This window comes from Sarcophilus harrisii, chromosome 6, assembly GCF_902635505.1.
Source record: "Sarcophilus harrisii chromosome 6, mSarHar1.11, whole genome shotgun sequence".
Lineage (NCBI taxonomy): Eukaryota > Metazoa > Chordata > Mammalia > Dasyuromorphia > Dasyuridae > Sarcophilus > Sarcophilus harrisii.
The window spans coordinates 116,069,827-116,088,453 of record NC_045431.1 but is presented as its reverse complement, the minus strand read 5'-3'; the positions used below and the strand labels follow the sequence as shown (position 1 = coordinate 116,088,453).

General features: G+C 34.2%; 1 protein-coding gene across 2 annotated transcripts in view; it reads right to left on the bottom strand.

Moving 5' to 3' along the window:
• The window catches only part of WWC2 (WW and C2 domain containing 2), a 222,515-nt gene that overhangs the window by 95,958 nt on the left and 107,930 nt on the right, over positions 1-18,627 (bottom strand). For both annotated transcript variants that reach the window (XM_031941982.1, XM_031941983.1), the window contains exons 3-4: positions 14,365-14,568; positions 12,954-13,030 (exon numbers count right to left, since the gene is read on the bottom strand). In XM_031941982.1, the coding sequence (XP_031797842.1) occupies positions 12,954-13,030; positions 14,365-14,568 (281 nt within the window). The remainder of the gene's footprint in view (positions 1-12,953; positions 13,031-14,364; positions 14,569-18,627) is intronic.

The following is an 18,627-nucleotide window of genomic DNA, read 5'->3' as shown; positions in this document are numbered from 1 at the left end:
AAGCAATTAGAAAGGAAGGAGAGCAAGAGGCAAGCTGCCATCTACAAAAGATTTTTATGGAAGGAACCAGATCTATGATTTCTTCTATACAGAGAAGTCCCATGTGAAGAATCATCCTCCACTGAGGAAGTCTAGTACATGTATGCAACTTTTAGTCTTAAAAAGTGTCTTGACATGACACATATGAAAATATGTTTAAAATGACTACATATATTTAACTTATATCAGATTGCTTGTGGTCTTGGGGAGAAGGCAAGGTAAGGGAGAAATAAAAATTTGAAAACCAGAGTCGTACAAAAATAAATATTGAAAACTATATTTACATGTATTTGGAAAAATAAAATATTAATGAGAAAAAAAAAGTATATTGTGAACCAAATTTCTGATATGGTAAATTGACTTCAGTAGTCTTGTTTACATTACTTTAAAAAAAGGGAGTGGTGTTTGAAGCTTCATGTGCTTAATTAAGCACATGAATTAATTAATTCTCCCAGGTGATAAAATGACTTAATGACTCATACAAGGTCTTCCTGACTCCCAGGCCAGTTTTCTATTTATTACAGCACAATTGCAATTCACACATCCCATTAATGAATGGAAAAATGAATATGAGAATGTAACAGAAATTATTCAGAATCAAGCCATCTTCTCTCTATGAACCACTGTACTGTCATGTCCCTCTCTCCCCCAATTTGGATCACTGTTCTTAAGTTTCCATACTTGCCCAGTCGATTATTAAGTGCCCAAGTACAGGACACCATAAAGCATATAAGTAAAAACTTCAGGTCATGGGAGGCTGATGTGGAAACAATGATAGTTCCCTTAGTATTGTTTCTGTTCAACCGTTTTTTAAAGTTTAGTTATAAAAGGCAAGACAGGATCGTGTACTCCAGGACTACTATGTCAAAGCAAAAATTATACTCAAAAGAGTAATTAGCAAGAAACAATAAAATGCTTAGTTCCAAAATGTATTAACTCTTCCTTCCAAAATGAAAACTTACTTGCAAAATAGCCTAGAAGTGGCTCTATCACACAGAAGTATCTTCATCCTAATGTTTTCTCCAAAGCATCTAATTTTAATCAGCTGTACTTCATCATCTAATTTTATAGACAAGCTTCCAAAGCATCACAATATTAATAGCTAGAGTGGTTCTGTTCCAGAAAAACATGTTCTTTGACTCTGGGAATATACTTCTTTCTCCAATGACTTCATAAAATAAACTGACATTTAAAATTTATTTCAAAGTTATTTTTGCCAGATATAAAGGTAAAGTGATTATATATGACACATATGACGGAAGTTCATAAGGACTCTAAGACCTCCTGCAGTCTCAGTGATGATGAGTCTTATTTTAAACAAAGGAGAAAGAATGGAAAAAGAGAAAAAAAGGAAGGAAAAGGTACCAGTCCTAGATTTACAAGACAGGCTGGTTTAGTAGAGAAGAGTTGACCTAAGAGTTCACAAAGCAACATTAAAACGATAATGAGCAAAATGGCATTTGACTAATGACTAACTCCACTTTTCCCCATTTCCCAACTTTCTTTCAGGGGTCTTCCTTAAGCAAGTCAAAAAAGGGCAACTGTCAACTTGCTAGTCAAAAGACATCCTTCCCTTGTCTATTCTTATGCGCTACCAAAAAATACCTCAACACTAAACTTCCTTACACCATCAAAGTTTTCTTTAAGGAAAACCAGAAGTAAATTCTAGATGGGCCAAAGGTTTAAACAAATTTTAATTTCATTTCAAAAAAATCATGGAAGTATAGAGAATAGCATGTATTTGTGACATGTGAAGAAATGGAAGGTATCAGGAAAAAGATATTGGAGTATTTTAAAACAAAAACATTTATGCAATGAAATGTCAACACATTTCATAAGGAAAACAACAGATTAGGGAAATAATATAATTGATTAATAACTGATATAAGCTTTTGCTTATAATATATTAAAATAATTTAATAAAATAAGATCTTATCCAGGTTCTACTCAATGAATAATAGAAGTAAAATACATGTACATGTATATATGTGTATATATACACACATACATACACACTTTAATTGTCTAAGTATATGTGGATACACACACAAATTACCATATGGCAAAATGCAGTTTCGCTAACAATTTATCAATATTTCCATTAAAGCAGCTGTAAGGTGCCACTGTACACCCAATAACCAAACAAAGTAAATAAAAATAATTTTTAAATGGTGTGAGTAAGCCTTGAGCAACACAAACATACTTTTAGATTTCTGGCTGAATTTTTCTGAAGAGCAATCTGGCAATATGTAATGGCTACAAAATGATTTGTATACCTTTTGATCCAGTAACTTCAAATTTGAAGATTATATTCCAAGAAAATATATGGAAAAGGGGAAAAATAATTTGTATAAACAACAATGTTTGCAAAATAAGAAAATATTAGAAAAACCACAAATGCTTAACAAAAGGTGAATGGCTAAAAACTAAGCAAAACCAGGAAAAATATATAGATATTAAAATTACAAATAACATAAACATTCAAATGAATCAATATTTTTAAATGTAAAAAAGAGGAACATACTAGGAGTAAGTACCCTTTGATTGCAATTACATGAAAAATCAAAATAGCAAAAACTCAGAAGGTAAAGTGGAGTTATATAAACAATTGTGAAAAGCAACATGGTGAAGTGGCCATAGATAGCTGGCCTCAGAGTCTGAAAGATTAGGGTTTCCATCTTACCTCAGGGTTAGTTACACTCTTTGAGCACCTCAGGCAGCTCTCTAAGAAGAAAAACTGCTATCAGCATGAATATCTGTACTATCTCACCTGGAACTCCAGGTACATACAATGAAATCCCAAGGTTAAAAAAAAGTTTTGAATTTTTCTTTAATTTTATTGGATTGATTTTCTCTTATAAAATAATTAATGAAGCTCATTCTTAGAACAATACCCAAAGAACCTCACTATGAAGTAAATGATCTTAATCAATAAACATTTATGAAGTACTAAGTGACAAGTTTCAGTGCTAAATTCTAAGGATACAAGAACCCACCTTCAAGGAATTTAAAATCTAAGGGAAATATCTCAGTGAACCCCAAATTTAATGTTTATCTTTTCTACATATTCCTTAATCTAATGTCCTAATTAATTCCTCAATTACTTAATAAATTAGAAAGGAAATGTGATCATTCTCCTTGACCTCTATCTCCACCACTTAGGTCAATGTCTTTTGAGCCTTCTGCTACATTCAGAACCTAAAATTCAGTGTTGGATGTTGGAGATTTGTGCGCACCTCCACATTGTCTCTGCCTCTAGCATTGATTCAATTACGTGCCAGGGCATTCCAACATCCACAACTCAAAGAAACCTAAACTTTTCAGATCAAGAAGTGTTTTAGCAACCATATCCTCCTCATTTGTAATAATAATATTTTATAATAACAATAATTTGTAATAACAAATTATTACACACATGTACTACAATTTTTGTCCTTTGGATTTATTGTCTCATTCTCCTTTTTTTTTTTTTTTTTTTTGCTATAAACATGTGGTTGTGTTAGTTAAAGCTTTCCACCTGGCCCACAATAGAAATACTGGCAATGACAGACCTCACTACTTTTCCCTATCTCACCCCTCTTTTACTCCAGGCAACTGAACAAAGCTAACACACAGCCCTTCAAAGATATGGGAGAATGAGCTCTGTATGCTTCAAATAGTAAGAGATAATTAAATATTTACAAATATGTATTTCCATATCAATGTTTAGTATTTTACACTTTAAGCACCCAAGGGGACTTAAAACTGTGAGTAAGTAAATTAAGGCTTCACATAAAGAAAAAGTTCCCAACAATCTGAGCTACTGCAAAGTAGAATGGGCTGCCCTGAGAGGTCCTGTGTTCTCTCAGGGTTTTCACATAAAAGTTGGATTGGACTATTACTTGTCTGATGTATTATAGATAGGTTTTCTGTTCATGTATAGCTGGAACTAAGTGACCTCTGAAGTTCCTCCCAACTCTGAGATTCTATGATTTGTAATTACTTCTGAATACCAGAGTCAGGGAACTATCCATAGGTTCCAAAGAATCAAACAGATCAAACAGCTTGGGATACAGTAATAGTATCTGGCAGAATATGGCCAATTTGCACATTCAAAAAAAGGGAAAAGATGCATATATGACTACAAATAGTTTAACTAAGTATTCTTATTTTTATGAAAGAGGTGAATAGGTAAATATCTCTAAGGTTCAGAATTATTGTTGTTGTTGTGTTTTTTCAATTACACTGTTAGTTTCAAAGGTCTAGATACTTTTACATTCATAAAGACCCACAGATAAACTCCTATGCAGGGACTATGAACCCACGGGACTTGTAAGAAAATCAAACTGAAACATATCTAAAAATACATCACTTTTCAGGAGGAAATGAAGGCACATTGCAGTGAATGATCTCCCTAAAACTAGAACAATCTCTACATAAAAAGGTTTTTCCCAGTTCTAGCTACAATGTTAGTTTCCAGTAGAATAAAGTTAACTGCTCTTGTGCCTTCTTATAAGATTTTATTTTTCTCCAGGATAGAGCTTTTTAAGACAGAGTTCTGCCTGTGAGGCTGCTGTATAAAAAAATAAATAAATGGATAAAAAGCCTAATTCCACAAAATAGCTCTTTGACTTGAAACAAATTTCTTGAGCTCAGACTAGTTTTCTTCAAATTTATTATATCTGCCCTGAAAAATCTGCTTAAAAAAAAGAGAAATATGACTATTCAAATTTAGAGTTCTGAAATTATTAATAAACCAAGGGAGGAAGAGTCAGGATTATTAAGTCCCCCTCTCTCAATGATCCCATACAAGAAAATATGGACAGTAGAACAGTATTTCTCTAGTCAAATCGATTAATATTTATTAAACACTATGTATCAGACAGTATGCTAAACCTTGGGAAAAAAGAAAAGGCAAAAACAATTGTTGTGTTCAAGGAATTCAGCACATAATGAAAATATGTATATACAAATAAAATAGAGAAAAGATCATTGGGAGAAAATCTCAGAATCAAGGCACTAGGCATTTAAGGGAATCTAGAAAGACCTCTTGCAGAAAGTGGGATTTTAGCTGACACTAGAAATAAGGAAAGTAAGGATATGACAATGAGAGAAAGAATTCATGGCATGGAGGAGAGTCAGTGAAAATGACCAGAACTGGGAGAATTGTTTGAAGATTGGCAAGGAGGCCAGTACCAATGGATCATAAAGTGTGTGGAGAGTAGGAGATAAGAAGACTAAAAAGGCAGGAAGGGGATTTTTATGTCTGATCCTGAAAGTAACAGAATGTTACTAGAGTTAAATGAATAAGGGGGTTAACCTGGTCAGAGATACACTTGAGGAAAATCAATGGACTGAAGAAGAGAGATCAGACATGAGGTGTTGAGGGCCTGCACAAGGGTAATGATAGCAGCATAGGGAAGAAGATGCACATATGAGAGATTACAATCAAGTAGAAATGACAATTTACAGGACTTGGCAAATGATTGGAGAGAGGGCAAAAGAGAGGAAGGATGTTGAGAGGAAAAGTTAATTATTGTGTATCTAATTTATATTTTAATGTATTTAACATCTACTGGTCATCCTGCCATCTAGGGGAGGGGGGGGGGTAAGAGGTGAAAAATTGGAACAAGAGGTTTGGCAATTGTTAATGCTGTAAAGTTACCCATGCATATATCCTGTAAATAAAAGGCTATTAAATAAAAAATAAAAAAAAAGAGAGAGGAAAAGTTAAGACAGAAATTTAGGTTGGTTGGAAGCTTAAGTGATTGAGAGGTGGTATCCTTGACCCGAATGGGACATCAATAATGGGGAACAGGTGAGGGTTTGGGGATAAAGATAATGAGTCCAATTTCAAACATATTGAGTTTAAGATATCATCTCCAGCCAAAAACAATGATGTGAACACTGAGAATAGGAAAAAAAAAAAAAAAAAAAATCAAAACTGCCTTTTTTATACTTGCCCATTTATATATAATGATTTGTGTAAATAACTTCCATTAAGAACAAAGTATTTACATTGAGGTCATTTTCTTGTGTGTGGAGATTAATACAATAGACAGAATTAGTCTTTCAATCAGTAAAATAAGGTTTGTTAAAGTGAAATTCTAAGAACTAGCAGGGATTTCCCAAGATATCTACTCCAACCTCTTGAAGCATGACTTCTCTGTATAATATTCCCAACAAGTATTTTTTGCTCCATTCAAAGACCTCCAGACACTAGCAGCTTATTTCCTCCCCAGGCAGTCCATTCCATTTCTGAACAAGTTCCAAGTTCTACATTGCCTTTCTGCAACTACCAGCGACCGATTACCCTTAGTTTTGTACTCTGGGGCCTTGAAATACCACTTTCACAGGATTTAGGAATGTCAGGATATAATCTGAAAAATTACAGGGTAAATCCTACATTTATATGAAAATATGGAATAAAAGCCCAAATGATAAAGTCTAGTGGAATTTTGATCTAGTCAATGAAGGAAATTCCTCCCAGCATGATTCCAAGATATTTTGTTGAAAAAACTTGAAGAAAGTGAGGGTCCTGACCTATATTATGATTAAAAAGCTATTCTGAACCCTTAAAAGAATTAACAAAAAAAGACAATAATATAATTCAAAGCAAAACCAGTAAAATAGATTATAAGTTGCTTTGTATTTAACCTATTTTTCGCTTTTTTGAAGAGTTATTATTCTTAGCTGGATAATTCTTAAATCTTGGACAATATTTCTCTGGCCACATCTGTTGTAGTTTAAACAAACAAACAAACAAACAAACAAACGAATGAATGAATGAGTAAAAGCATGGTAACAAAGTAATTTCTCCATAGTTGAACTATTTAGTTCAGAGCACCACTTAACAAGTTGATAAAAAGTTTAATATTGTATCTAATCAACATTTCAAAGAATAATGAAAATAGGTGAAAGTTTCCTTAAAAGAAACCTACAGTCTAAATTAACATCTTGTGCTGAATGAAATGAGCAGGACCAGGAGATCATTATATACTTCAACAATACTATATGATGACCAGTTCTGATGGATCTGGCCATCCTCAGCAATGAGACAACCAAATCATTTCCAATGGAGGTAATGAATGAACTAGCCACACCCAGAGAAAGAACTCTGGGAGTGATAAAACTTACATTGAATTCAACCCAATTTATACCCACCTGCATTTTTGATTTCCTTCACAAGTAAGAAAATTTCAGAGTCTGATTCTTTTTGTACAGCAAAATAACGGTTTGGTCATGTATACTTATTGTGTATCTAATTTATGTTTAAATATATTTAACATCTACTGGTAAAAAAAATAAAAAAATAATAAATTAACATCTTGGCTATCTTGGAATGAAAGCAATCAGACCATTCTTGATCTCAGAATTTTTGTTCTTCTCACTTTATCTTCTGTTCTAACACTCCAATTTCTGCTTTTGTACATTACATCTTGTGTCTTTCCCAGTCCTTCAAATATATTCCCAACTTCTCTTCCCATTTCCTATACCCATCTTATAGCTAATATTTCTATACTCATGAAGGTAGAATAAAAATTATTTTGCACTCTCCTTTTACTACAGATACTAAAAATTTACAGATGAAGGAACTGATTCTTAGAGAAATTAAATGATTTGCCCAAGGTTATACAACTAGTATATGTAGGAGTCTTTATTGGAAACTAAGTCTATCTTGACAAAGTCCAAAGTTTTATTGTAACATACCGCCTGAAGAAGATCGAAGAAGAGATACAGAAGGAAAGGAATGTTTTAATGTAGTGCCTGAAGCCTCTTTTACCCAACAATCCACAGAAAGATATATCTGGCTGTAGGTTTCTGTGGGTTGGAATCCTTTCCAAATCATAGCTTACAGGTCTCCATCATTAAATTTTACTAAGGAAGTAGGGGGAGACTTAAAGTAAAAGTATTTAATGAAATGTTATAGTAATAAAAATAACAGAACATTCTTCTCATATGTACTTCTCCCTTAACAACAGACCAAAGATTAATTTTTCCCTACAAAAAAATGGAGAAAAAATAGTCTCATGCATAAATATCCTAAAATGAAACAAGGCTCAAAAAGAACATTAGGAGATAAAAACATAATTCTTATGAAAAATCCCAATGATCATAAGAGAATGATACAGCATAATGTTTAAAAACAATCACTACAACTACACAGAAAACTGACAATGTAAAAAGTAGCATATAATAATGATAAATATTAAAGAATAGCATAAATCCACCATTTAATATTAGTCACAATAACATAAGAAATCTCATAAAACATAGGAAGATTTATAGAAACTGGCATGGAATACCCTTTGATCCAGCAGTGTTACTACTGGGATTATATCCCAAAGAGATTATAAAGAAGGGAAAGGACTTGGGTCCCAAAATGTTTGTGGCAGCCCTTTTGTATGACTAGAAACTGGAAACCAATGGATGTCCACAGTTGGAGAATGGCTGAATAAATTGTGGTATATGAAAATTATGGAAATTACTGTTCTGAAGAAATGACCAACAGGATGATTTCAGAAAGGCCTGGAGATTAACCAACTGATGCTGAAAGAGCAGGACCAGGGAGATCATTATATACTTCAACAAAATATAGATGATGACCAGTTCTGATGGATCAGGCCATCCTCAGCAAACAGATCAACCAAATATTAATGGAGCAGTAATGAACTGAACTAGCTAACCCAGAAAAAACCGGGAGATGACTAAAAACCATTAATTGAATTTAATCCATATTTATGCACACCGCATTTTTGATTTCCTTCAAGTTTTAAATAATTCAGAGTCTGATTCTTTTTTGTACAGCAAAATAATGTTTTTATGTATACTTATTGTGTATCTAAGTTATATTTAATATATTTAAATCTACTTATCCTGCCATTTAGGGAGGGGGGGGGTAAGAGGTGAAAAATTGGAACAAGAGGTTTGGCAATTGTTAATGCTGTAAAGTTACCATGTATATATCCTGTAAATAAAAGGCTATTTAAAAAAAAAAAAAAAAAAAAAAGAAACTGGCATGGAACAAGAAAAATATATGAAGAAAACAATATATTTATGTTCCAGTGATATTATAATTGTACAGGATACTAGGGAACAGAAATTAAGATTAAAAGTCATGATTAATATTAGTGCTAGATGACAGCTCTAGAAAGAACAACTTTTTTCTTTTCAGGAGGGATGTAAGGAAAAGGAATGAGAGGTAAAGGTGAGTATGACACTCCAGGCAGGAGTTCTTACCAATTTTTGTGTGATGGACCTTTTTGGCAGTCTGGTGAAACCTAATGTTTCCTCAAAATGTTTTTAAACTTACAAGATAAATTACATGTTATTACAAAGGAAATCAATTACACTAAAATATAGTTATGTGTGTATACATGTATAAATTATATGTGTATATATATATATATATATATATATATATATATACACACACACACATATATCTATGTGTATGTATGTGTGTATGTATATATAGTCTTTTTTTTTTTTATCATTATAGAGTTCCATGTTAAGAAGAACTACTCAAGACTAACTTTATCATTATTTAAGATATTTGTATTTTTAAAGAAAGAGCAGTGGAAAAAGTGCTGTCTCTGAGCCTCAAGATTATTTTTTTGTTCAGTCATTTTCATTTATGTCCAACTCTTTGTGATCATTTTCAGGCTTTCTTGGCAAAGGTATTGGGGTAGTTGCTATTTCCTTCTCCAGCTTATTTTATAAAAGATGAAGAACTGAGGCAAACAAGATTAAGTGATTTGCCCAGTGTCACACAACTAGCAAGTATCTGAAGCCAGATTTTAACTCAGACTTGAACTTAGTCTTCCTAATTTCAGGCCCAATATTCTATCCACTGTGCTGTTGGGTTCAAATACTAACTCAGGCACTTAGCATCTATGTGACCTTAACAAAGTCACTTAAACTCTCTGAGGCCTCTCTGGGTCTCAGTTTCCTTCTCTGAAAAACAAAAAAAAAACCCAAAACAAACAAACAAACAAACAAAAAAAAAACCAAGGCAGTTGAACTAGATGGTTTCCTCTCTACTACAACATCCTTTCTGGTCCTGATGATTTCTGTGCTGAAAGGTCTTACTGAACTTTATATTTCTAAGGGAAAGTATAATTATATATGAGAAGGGGTAGTGATTATGTTGCGAAAAATAAAATACATTTAGGAAAAAAAAAATTTAAAGTAATTTCAAAAAAATTAGAGCCCATCAGAAGCTAAAGTTGTCCCACTGGGATCCTTATATGGGGACTGGTGGCCTTCATTTCTATTTGAGTTTGACATAGTTGTTCTATACCATTGGTAGCTAAGGACTTTACACCTGAGGGAGATTTGGGGGGAGGAAAAGAATACACATTTATTAAGTGCCTACTATGTGCCAGGCATTGTGCTAAGCACTTTACAAATATCCCATTTAATTCTTTTAACAACCCAAGGAGGTAAGTATTATTATGATCTATTTGGATATTACGATCCATTTTACAGCTGAGGAAACTGAGGCTAATTTCTCCAAAATTAGTAAATATCTGAAATGGAACTTAATCTTACTTGATTCCAAGCCCAGTGCTCTATTCACTACAGCTTCCCAACAGAGGTGTCTCAGGCTTAAGGGGAAAGAGAGATATCATTAAATTGGAGCTTCGTCTGCTAACCAGTGACTATGAGAGATTCCCAAAACAGAGTACAGACCCCCAAGAAGAGTTCAAGAGGAAGATGACAAGAGAGCATTTTAGTCTTTGAGGACTAATTGGGGACACAATACTAACTAGCTAGTTTTTCTTCCCTCCTACAGTGCCTAATCCATCCAGTCCTGGAAATAATATTGATTTGTAATAATCAGCATTAGAAAAGGATTCAATACCCATAATGTGTTGACTGCTATTGCCACCTCTCCCTTTTCCTAACTAATGAAGGCAATCAAAGCATGAAACTCCATGGGAGTCAGGAGCTAGGATGCTTAGGTTGGCCTTTGTATTCTGAAAAAGCCCCACCAGAAGGATCTTTAGACTTCATCAGCTGGTTCTTTGCATGACCAGCTAAATAGTGCAATGGATAGAGCACTGGGCCTGGAGTCAGGAAGTCCAAGGCTCAAATTTACTAGCTGTGTGACCCTGGCACATCACTTTACCTACTTTGCTTCAGTTTTCTCATCTGTAAAATGAGCTGGAGAAGGAAATGGCAAACCACATCCCAAATGGGGTCACAAAAAGCTGGACACGAAATCAGTGAAACAACAATTAAAACAACATGAGTTTTTAATGACTCTAGAGTTTCAGGAAGAATGAGTGCCCTGTGTTCCCAAAAGAAATTGCTGAAAATCAAGGCAGAATACTATTCTCTTTATCTGTAGTAGAAAGGAATGGGAAAAACTGGAAGTCACACTTTGAGAAGGTGTTGTCAGCTGATGAGAATGGATTCCACAGAAGGTTAACCAAGGAATGATCCTATAATGGTAAAGTGCAGATAAAAACCAGGAGTCCAGACATGGAGTGTAAGGGTCAGAGGAAGAGTCAGGTACAGTACAACAGGAAGTAAAGAGGCTTTGAAGCCTGAGATACCAGGAAGTGGTTTTCTGTGAACCAGCAGGGACTGTTTCATGGGTGGAGAGTTCTGGTCACATTGAAATTCTCATCATTAACGGGAGGCATCTCCTTCTCTGATTGACTGTGCATGTGACCTCATAGACCTTATTTAAGCTGTGGGGAGGAGGAAGTAGGTCTCTTTGACCAGGGGTTTATCAGGAGCTCACTAGGAATCAGCAGGAGGTCAGCTAGGGGCAGGATGTGAACACGTGAATAAAAGGTCCTACATTGCTCTATCATACATTTAAACCTTCACTCCATGAAGTGATGGCCAGAGATCTCTAAAGATCTCAGACAGAGAGGTAAGCTTGGTAAAAGTGGTAATAAGCACTGCAAAAGACAGTGACCAGAGATTTCTCTGAGGGCCTGGGAATGAGGAGAGACTGGCTGTAGTGAATGCTGAATGGGCATTAACAAGGGCATTCACAAGACTAGTGAATGCCATTGTGGGCATTCACAATGGGGGAAATCACCTAATCTCTTAGGACCTCTGTTTCCTTTTCTTTAAAATGAAGATGGTGACTAGATGGTCATTAAAGCTCCTACCAGCTACAAATTCTATGAATCCATAATGAGGTGCTTTTGGGAGCACAAGTCCTGCCTTTATTATCAAGGGAAAATAACAAGAAATACTCTTCATGATTAAAAAAAAGCAAATAATAAAAAAATGCAAGAATAGGAGATATATACTTCATTAATGTTCATGTTTTGGATTTTTTTTTTTAAAGACCTAGTTAAGGATTTTGTTGATCATAAGCTCAATATGAGCCACATGCAATGAGTCTGTCATATGCAGCCTCGTTTTTAACAGAAGTATAGTGGCAAGATGAAAGGAGGCAGTCACTTTACTACAGACATTGCATTATTCAGACATCTGGAATCCTATGTTAAGATCTGGTTGCCATATTTTAGTAGGAAATCAGGCAAACTGAAATTGGATGAAGGCAACCAGAATAGTTTGAAGGTCTAATAGCATAGTGAGCTGGACATTCACAGCTCAGAGAAAATAGGTGTGGGGGAGTTGAAGAAGTGACACACAATGGCTCCAATATGGAAGAGGGCTGTTTCTGTGTAGCTTCAAAAAGAAGTGCGAAGACTAATCAATGATAACTGTTACAAAAAGGTAAATTTTAGCTTAATATAAAAAAGAGCTAAATTAATTAAAACTGTCCCAAGCTTAAATGATCTGTTTTATAAGGTAGTAAGTGCCTTGTCATTAAATGTAGACAGATACAGCAGGATCTCTGAGAGATAATATGGTGGAGATTCCTACTTTGGAACTGAGATGATGTCCCTTTCAGCATTTAATATTCTATGATATGAATAAGCAATATGAAATATTCTTACCCTTAACCGTGTAGTGGAGATCTCTGCCTTCAGAATATCAGGGTCATATTTAGTGCTGGATGAAGATCCTGAAAATACTTTTGAAAGAAAAAAATTAACTTTTAAATTCCATAATCATTTCTATGATCCATCTATTTTACACCTCCAACAGGGATACCTATCTGATACCTCACCATGGGATAGAAGTGATAATTACTTTTTACATGTATTCCACTGAAGTTAATACTCTATGCAGCTAAGAAGGTCTCAGAGAACTGGTCTATAGTTTGTTTCATCTGAGGACCACCCTAGCTGAATCTGGAGAAATACCAAGGGTGGGATGGGAGGAATTATTTGGTCACAGTGACTCATAAAATCATATAAGCATGGTCTGCATCTATAAAAGTAGTATGCTCTCTCCTCCTCAGCATCCTCCCAACCCATCCCATCCCCCCACTCTCCTAATGAAACTATGGTCCTAGAAAGTGACTTTAAGTAATATGCCTATTAATTTCCTTTTTCCATTCCTTACTCAGAAAATAAATATGAAAAATCATGATCCAACCATAATTTAATTACCCTTTAATTAAAAGAATGAAATTTGTCATAAAAGGACAAAAGGGATATTACTATGAAGTCATAAATTTTCCATTTTCACTGACTCCTGTTCATCTAAGAGAATACAACCTGAATTCCAAGTAGTTTTCTTTTTTAATAAAGTATTCTAACATCCATCTATGCCTAAAATACTTTTAAAACTCGAGATCAAAGGTTCTTAACCTGGAGTCTGTAAACTTAAAAAAAAAAGTTACTTTAATTGTCCTGCTTTGTAAATCTTGCTTTTAAATGGATAAAATAGAATACTATCCACTTAAAAATATTATTTCACTGGACTGGCCAAATTGATACAGTTCATTCAAAAAGCTAAGATCCTCTGCTCTAGGGTCTATACAAAATAAGTAATAAGAACAAGGTAAATAAAATCTTTGGGGGAAACAAAAGTCTCACTATGATCAATAATTTCAACAACACCTAACTCTATAAGCTCTTTGTGTAGGGGTGTGTGTGAGTTTGCTAGAGTTGTTGCCATGAATAAGTAAAACTCTCTTTTGTTTTGCCTCTCTTTTTGCAGAGAAACTAATTAGCAGAGAAATGTCCCAAATGACAGTCAAGAAAAGTAAGAGGATGAAGTCAGAAATGGCACATATGATCTATAAAACAGAAAATTCTGACCTAAAATATCAAGAACTAGTGCTGGTGCCAGAGAAGATTAATGAGAAACCTAGGGCACATTTTCCTCTCCTGTGTGTCTTTCCTACTTGCAGTAGGAAATAAAAACTCTACCTGAGATCCTGAAGAAACTTAAGTAGGCAAGTTTCTTTTTTATTTGGAGTAAAAGCTCCTGAATAATCAAATTAGACTGTATACTTACAGCTTGTGCGGGAACTGGACTTCTCCTTATAAGCATCATTTAATCGCATGTATTCATCGAGAGCCAAAGCAAGCCTTTTCTCTTTCACATGGTACAATTCCTTCTGTGTGCTGAGAGCATCTTGGGCTACCATAAGGTAGTCTTTTAGCATTCTCTCTTGCTCTCTCCTCCATTGTTTTCTGGGATCTTCTATCTGTGTAGTTTCTGCAAAGGCAATTGTTAAAAGGCTTTATAACTTTTGGTAAAAATTAATTTTGTCAAACAACTACATCAGCTACTTTATTTTCACTCATCTCCACTAGTTTCCCATCCACTTTTGTATCATATGGGGTCTTTGAAGGAAAGGAATATCTCACTTTTGTCCATAAGCAAGAACTAACATAGCGCCTAGAATATAGCATGTACAGTTAGTTCTTTCTCATTCAATTCAATTCAATTTATTAAGCACCTACCATGAGCAAGACATTGTGCAAAATGTTGGTTGACGCAAGTAAGAAAAAGTCCCTGTCTTAAGAAGCTTACAATCTAATGGGCAAAGACAACACTTTTGAGAGTCGCAGAAAACACTTAATTAGTGAATGCTGGATAGACTATTGTTCCTGAAAGAAATGCAGAATTAGGTCTCAGCCATTCTCTTGTTCTAGTATTAATTTTAGCATTTTCCTGAGTGGCTTCAGGTACAGATTGGTGAATTCACCAATCTTCCTCTTCCTTTTTCTGGATGTACCATATTATTGCTTTGTTAACAAAGAAGTCATGACCAATAGCACTAAAACTCTGGCCCAAACAAAGCTTATCAAACGTGTATTTCTCTTTAGGCACATCATGATTTCTTCCAGCTTAGGAATACTAGAAAATACGATAGAACTATACTTGAGGGCCATTTTAAATAGCAAAATCACTAACAAAGTGAAAACAAAACAAAACAAAACCTTGACACTAAATAGATTATGAAAAGGATACCTGTTTACAGTATGAGAACTTAAACAAGAAGGTAGATCATCACCTTGCTTGACTGCAGCTGTTAAGTGACTCAAATCTTTTAATTTCTTCATGAATGACCCAGAAAGCACTGGGAGTATTGATTTGAGATTGCAAATAAATTGTAGTTAAAAGGCAAATTCACAAATGTAGAATTCTCAAGTAATGAAGATCAATTGTATTTAATATAATGTTGGTTAGTTGATTGAGCCTTTAGGGAATTAAGAACGGATCTGTACTCTTATCGTCTAAATTCTTTTTACTTTCATGAACTCTGGGATTTCTCACTCATATTAGGCACATACTTATAAGCCAGATTTTTCTTTTTTCAATTATATTGGATATATTCCAAACTTCTGGCTCTAGTATGTTTTATTATTTCTTTTGTTTTTCTTATTATCTTGTAAATTGAAAGCAGCAACCCATTTAACTTAGTTAAACATGTCTTTCTCTATACTCTAAGTATTTCCTCTGAGAAGGATTTTTGCTGATTGTCTCAATTCATGTATGGCACCAAATGACAGACTTCATAATGAACAGTTGCAATGAAACACTGTCAAGACAAGCAGTTTAAATATTCCAAAACATCCTCAGAGTCTTATTCTAAGTACATTAGCTAGCAAGTCTTATAACCCATACTTAATATACTACACTTTCACTGAGAAGGGAAAAGAAACAAATAAAATATGAGATAAAAGATATTTTAGCTGTCCTTCCGCCTCCCCACTATTAACCTACCCTAAAATACACTAGATGACATGAACCACTGGGACCGTGATGACAACACCCAATTATATCATGGAGCACTAATGAAATTCCCCAACCTGTCTCAAAACAAAATTAATTTTAATTTCATTTATACTAAAACCACTCTTGTTAGTATTGGTAGAAGAATACTAATGATATTCAACCTATGAGTAGTAGTTATCTTTTCCTCAAAAAAACTGTATATATTTCAAAGAATCCATTATTTCACATACAGATCTTTCCAACAATAGAACATCTCATCCTGTGTGCCTATATCCTCCCCAAAATTAAATAAGATATTTGTAAAATACTTAACATAGTGCCTGGCACAAAGTAGGAACTTAAATATTTATTCCTTTTTCCTTTCCTTAAGATTTCTGTACACTGTACTACTGTCTATGGTAGAATCTTTGATGAATTTTACTTTAACATAGAGTTACCAGAATGCTGATCTTAAAGTTAGGGAATCGATCAATCCCTTTGAGTTTGAGTCCTATCTCAAACCCTCACAAGTAGGTGTGACACTTTCACAAGTCATTGAAGCTTCTCTGAGGACCAGTTTCTCTCATTTATAAAATGAGAATGATGACAGCCATCTGTATTCATCAGTCATTGAGGAGAGGATTAAATGAGATGAAGTATATAAAATGCTTCACAAACTATTGTTTGTTCTCTATCGGTGTTAACTATCATTGTCAGTATTATTCCTCTGACATATGAAATTGGGGAAAAAAAAATTCCATGGATTTCAGGGCTTTTCGTCAGCTATGTGACCAGTTCATATTCGTTTTTGATCAAAGATTTTACTATAGAAAATCATTATATTTTTAAAAATCTTATTTAAGAGATGGTCTGTGTCTATATAAATTGTTATATATTTCTATCATATATTCAATATATCAATTGGGGGCAAAGAAAGAAATAAAAAAATGAAATGATAGAGTGTCATAAAAAAAAAAAAAGACGTTCTTTATACCTGTTCTTTGAAGTTCCCAACTGTCTTTGTGCAATGCCCATTTTTAGTTCTTTGAGGGTATTGATGTTCTAGATATAAGTCAACACATAAAACCAGCAAAGTAATTGTACTGGAAAGATAGACCTTTGCTGTTATGGAATACTTGAGGTCAGTAAAAATGCTTCTCAAAAGCAATCCTCTTCCTTCTCAACTATAATAAGCCCTTTCCTATCCATCTAAACTATCTGTCTCAGATTGTTTGTTGCTGTTCAGTCATTCAATCGTATTCAATTCTTTCTGACTCTTATGAACTACAGAATACCAGGTCCTTCTATCCTTCTTTATCTTTCCTAATTCTGTTTAAGCTCATACTCATTGTTTCCATGACACTATCTATTCTTGTCAACTTCTGGGGTCCCTTTTTTCTTTTAATTTTTCCTAATATCAAAGTTTTTTTAACAAGAGTATAAAGATGAATATATTTTATCTCCAAGAGCAATATGTCTATTTGTTATCACTGGACAAGGATCTTACATTTAGTGTTAACAGTTAAAAAAATTGATTTTTAGCATTTTCTCCAATCCTTCCCCTCCCCAAATTGTAATATCATAGGAAAGGAGCCACACTGACTAACTGACCAAGAATTATTTTTTTTATTTTTCTATGCTTCACAGATTGCTGAAACTGAAAATGTTTCTTCACCAGGTGGCCAGACTACTGATGATATGCTGCTTCATATTTATGTAAAATGGTCTTCAGAAAACAGACTCTGATAGAGTCCCAGTGCTTGTGGGCACAGGCATAATCTTCCAGAATCCCCAGTCCCATCCATACTACATTGAGACATTAGAGCAGTAATTTTTTAGAGGGTCCACAAACCCTACAATAACACAATACCATTCAAATGAAAATATTCTGGAGCTTAATCTCCATCCTTCTGCACATTTTTCTCCTCTTGGTAGAGAGGTAAAGACTGTGAGTAGAGAGTGTAGAAAATATAAGATAGTCACCTATGGCAGATAGTTCTTCCCTATATATAGTGTGGGTGTAGGGAAAGAGATGGAAGAGAGAGTGCTTATCTAGACATAAATGTGGTGTAAAAAGTAAAAGTCAGGGAGCCAATAAAGTAAGCAATGTTACAGAAACACAGAATAGCCATGAAAATTCTACCAAATATCTGAAACCTAGAAAAAATAATAAAGCTGTCTCATCCATTTCAGTACTGCACAAAATGAGGTCAGAAGAAGTAGAAGCAGGTAGAAAGGTCAGCTCAAGGAAGTCAAGGCCAGCACAGGTAAACATGGAAGTAGCTGATTGAGGGAAAGGGAGGAGTCACAACAGGAATACTACAACCAAGCACCAGTAAGTCAATCAACTAATCAACAACCATAAATAGCATTTAAAAATGCTTTAAAGTTTGATTTTCTTTAAAGATTTGATCTTCAAAACATCCCTGTGAGGAAGGTATTATTATAATCCCCATTTTACAGATATGAAAACTGAGGTACATAAAAGTTGAGCATATCTATGGCTATAAAAACTAGAGTCACACTGAAGGGAATATCAGTATTTAAGCAAGA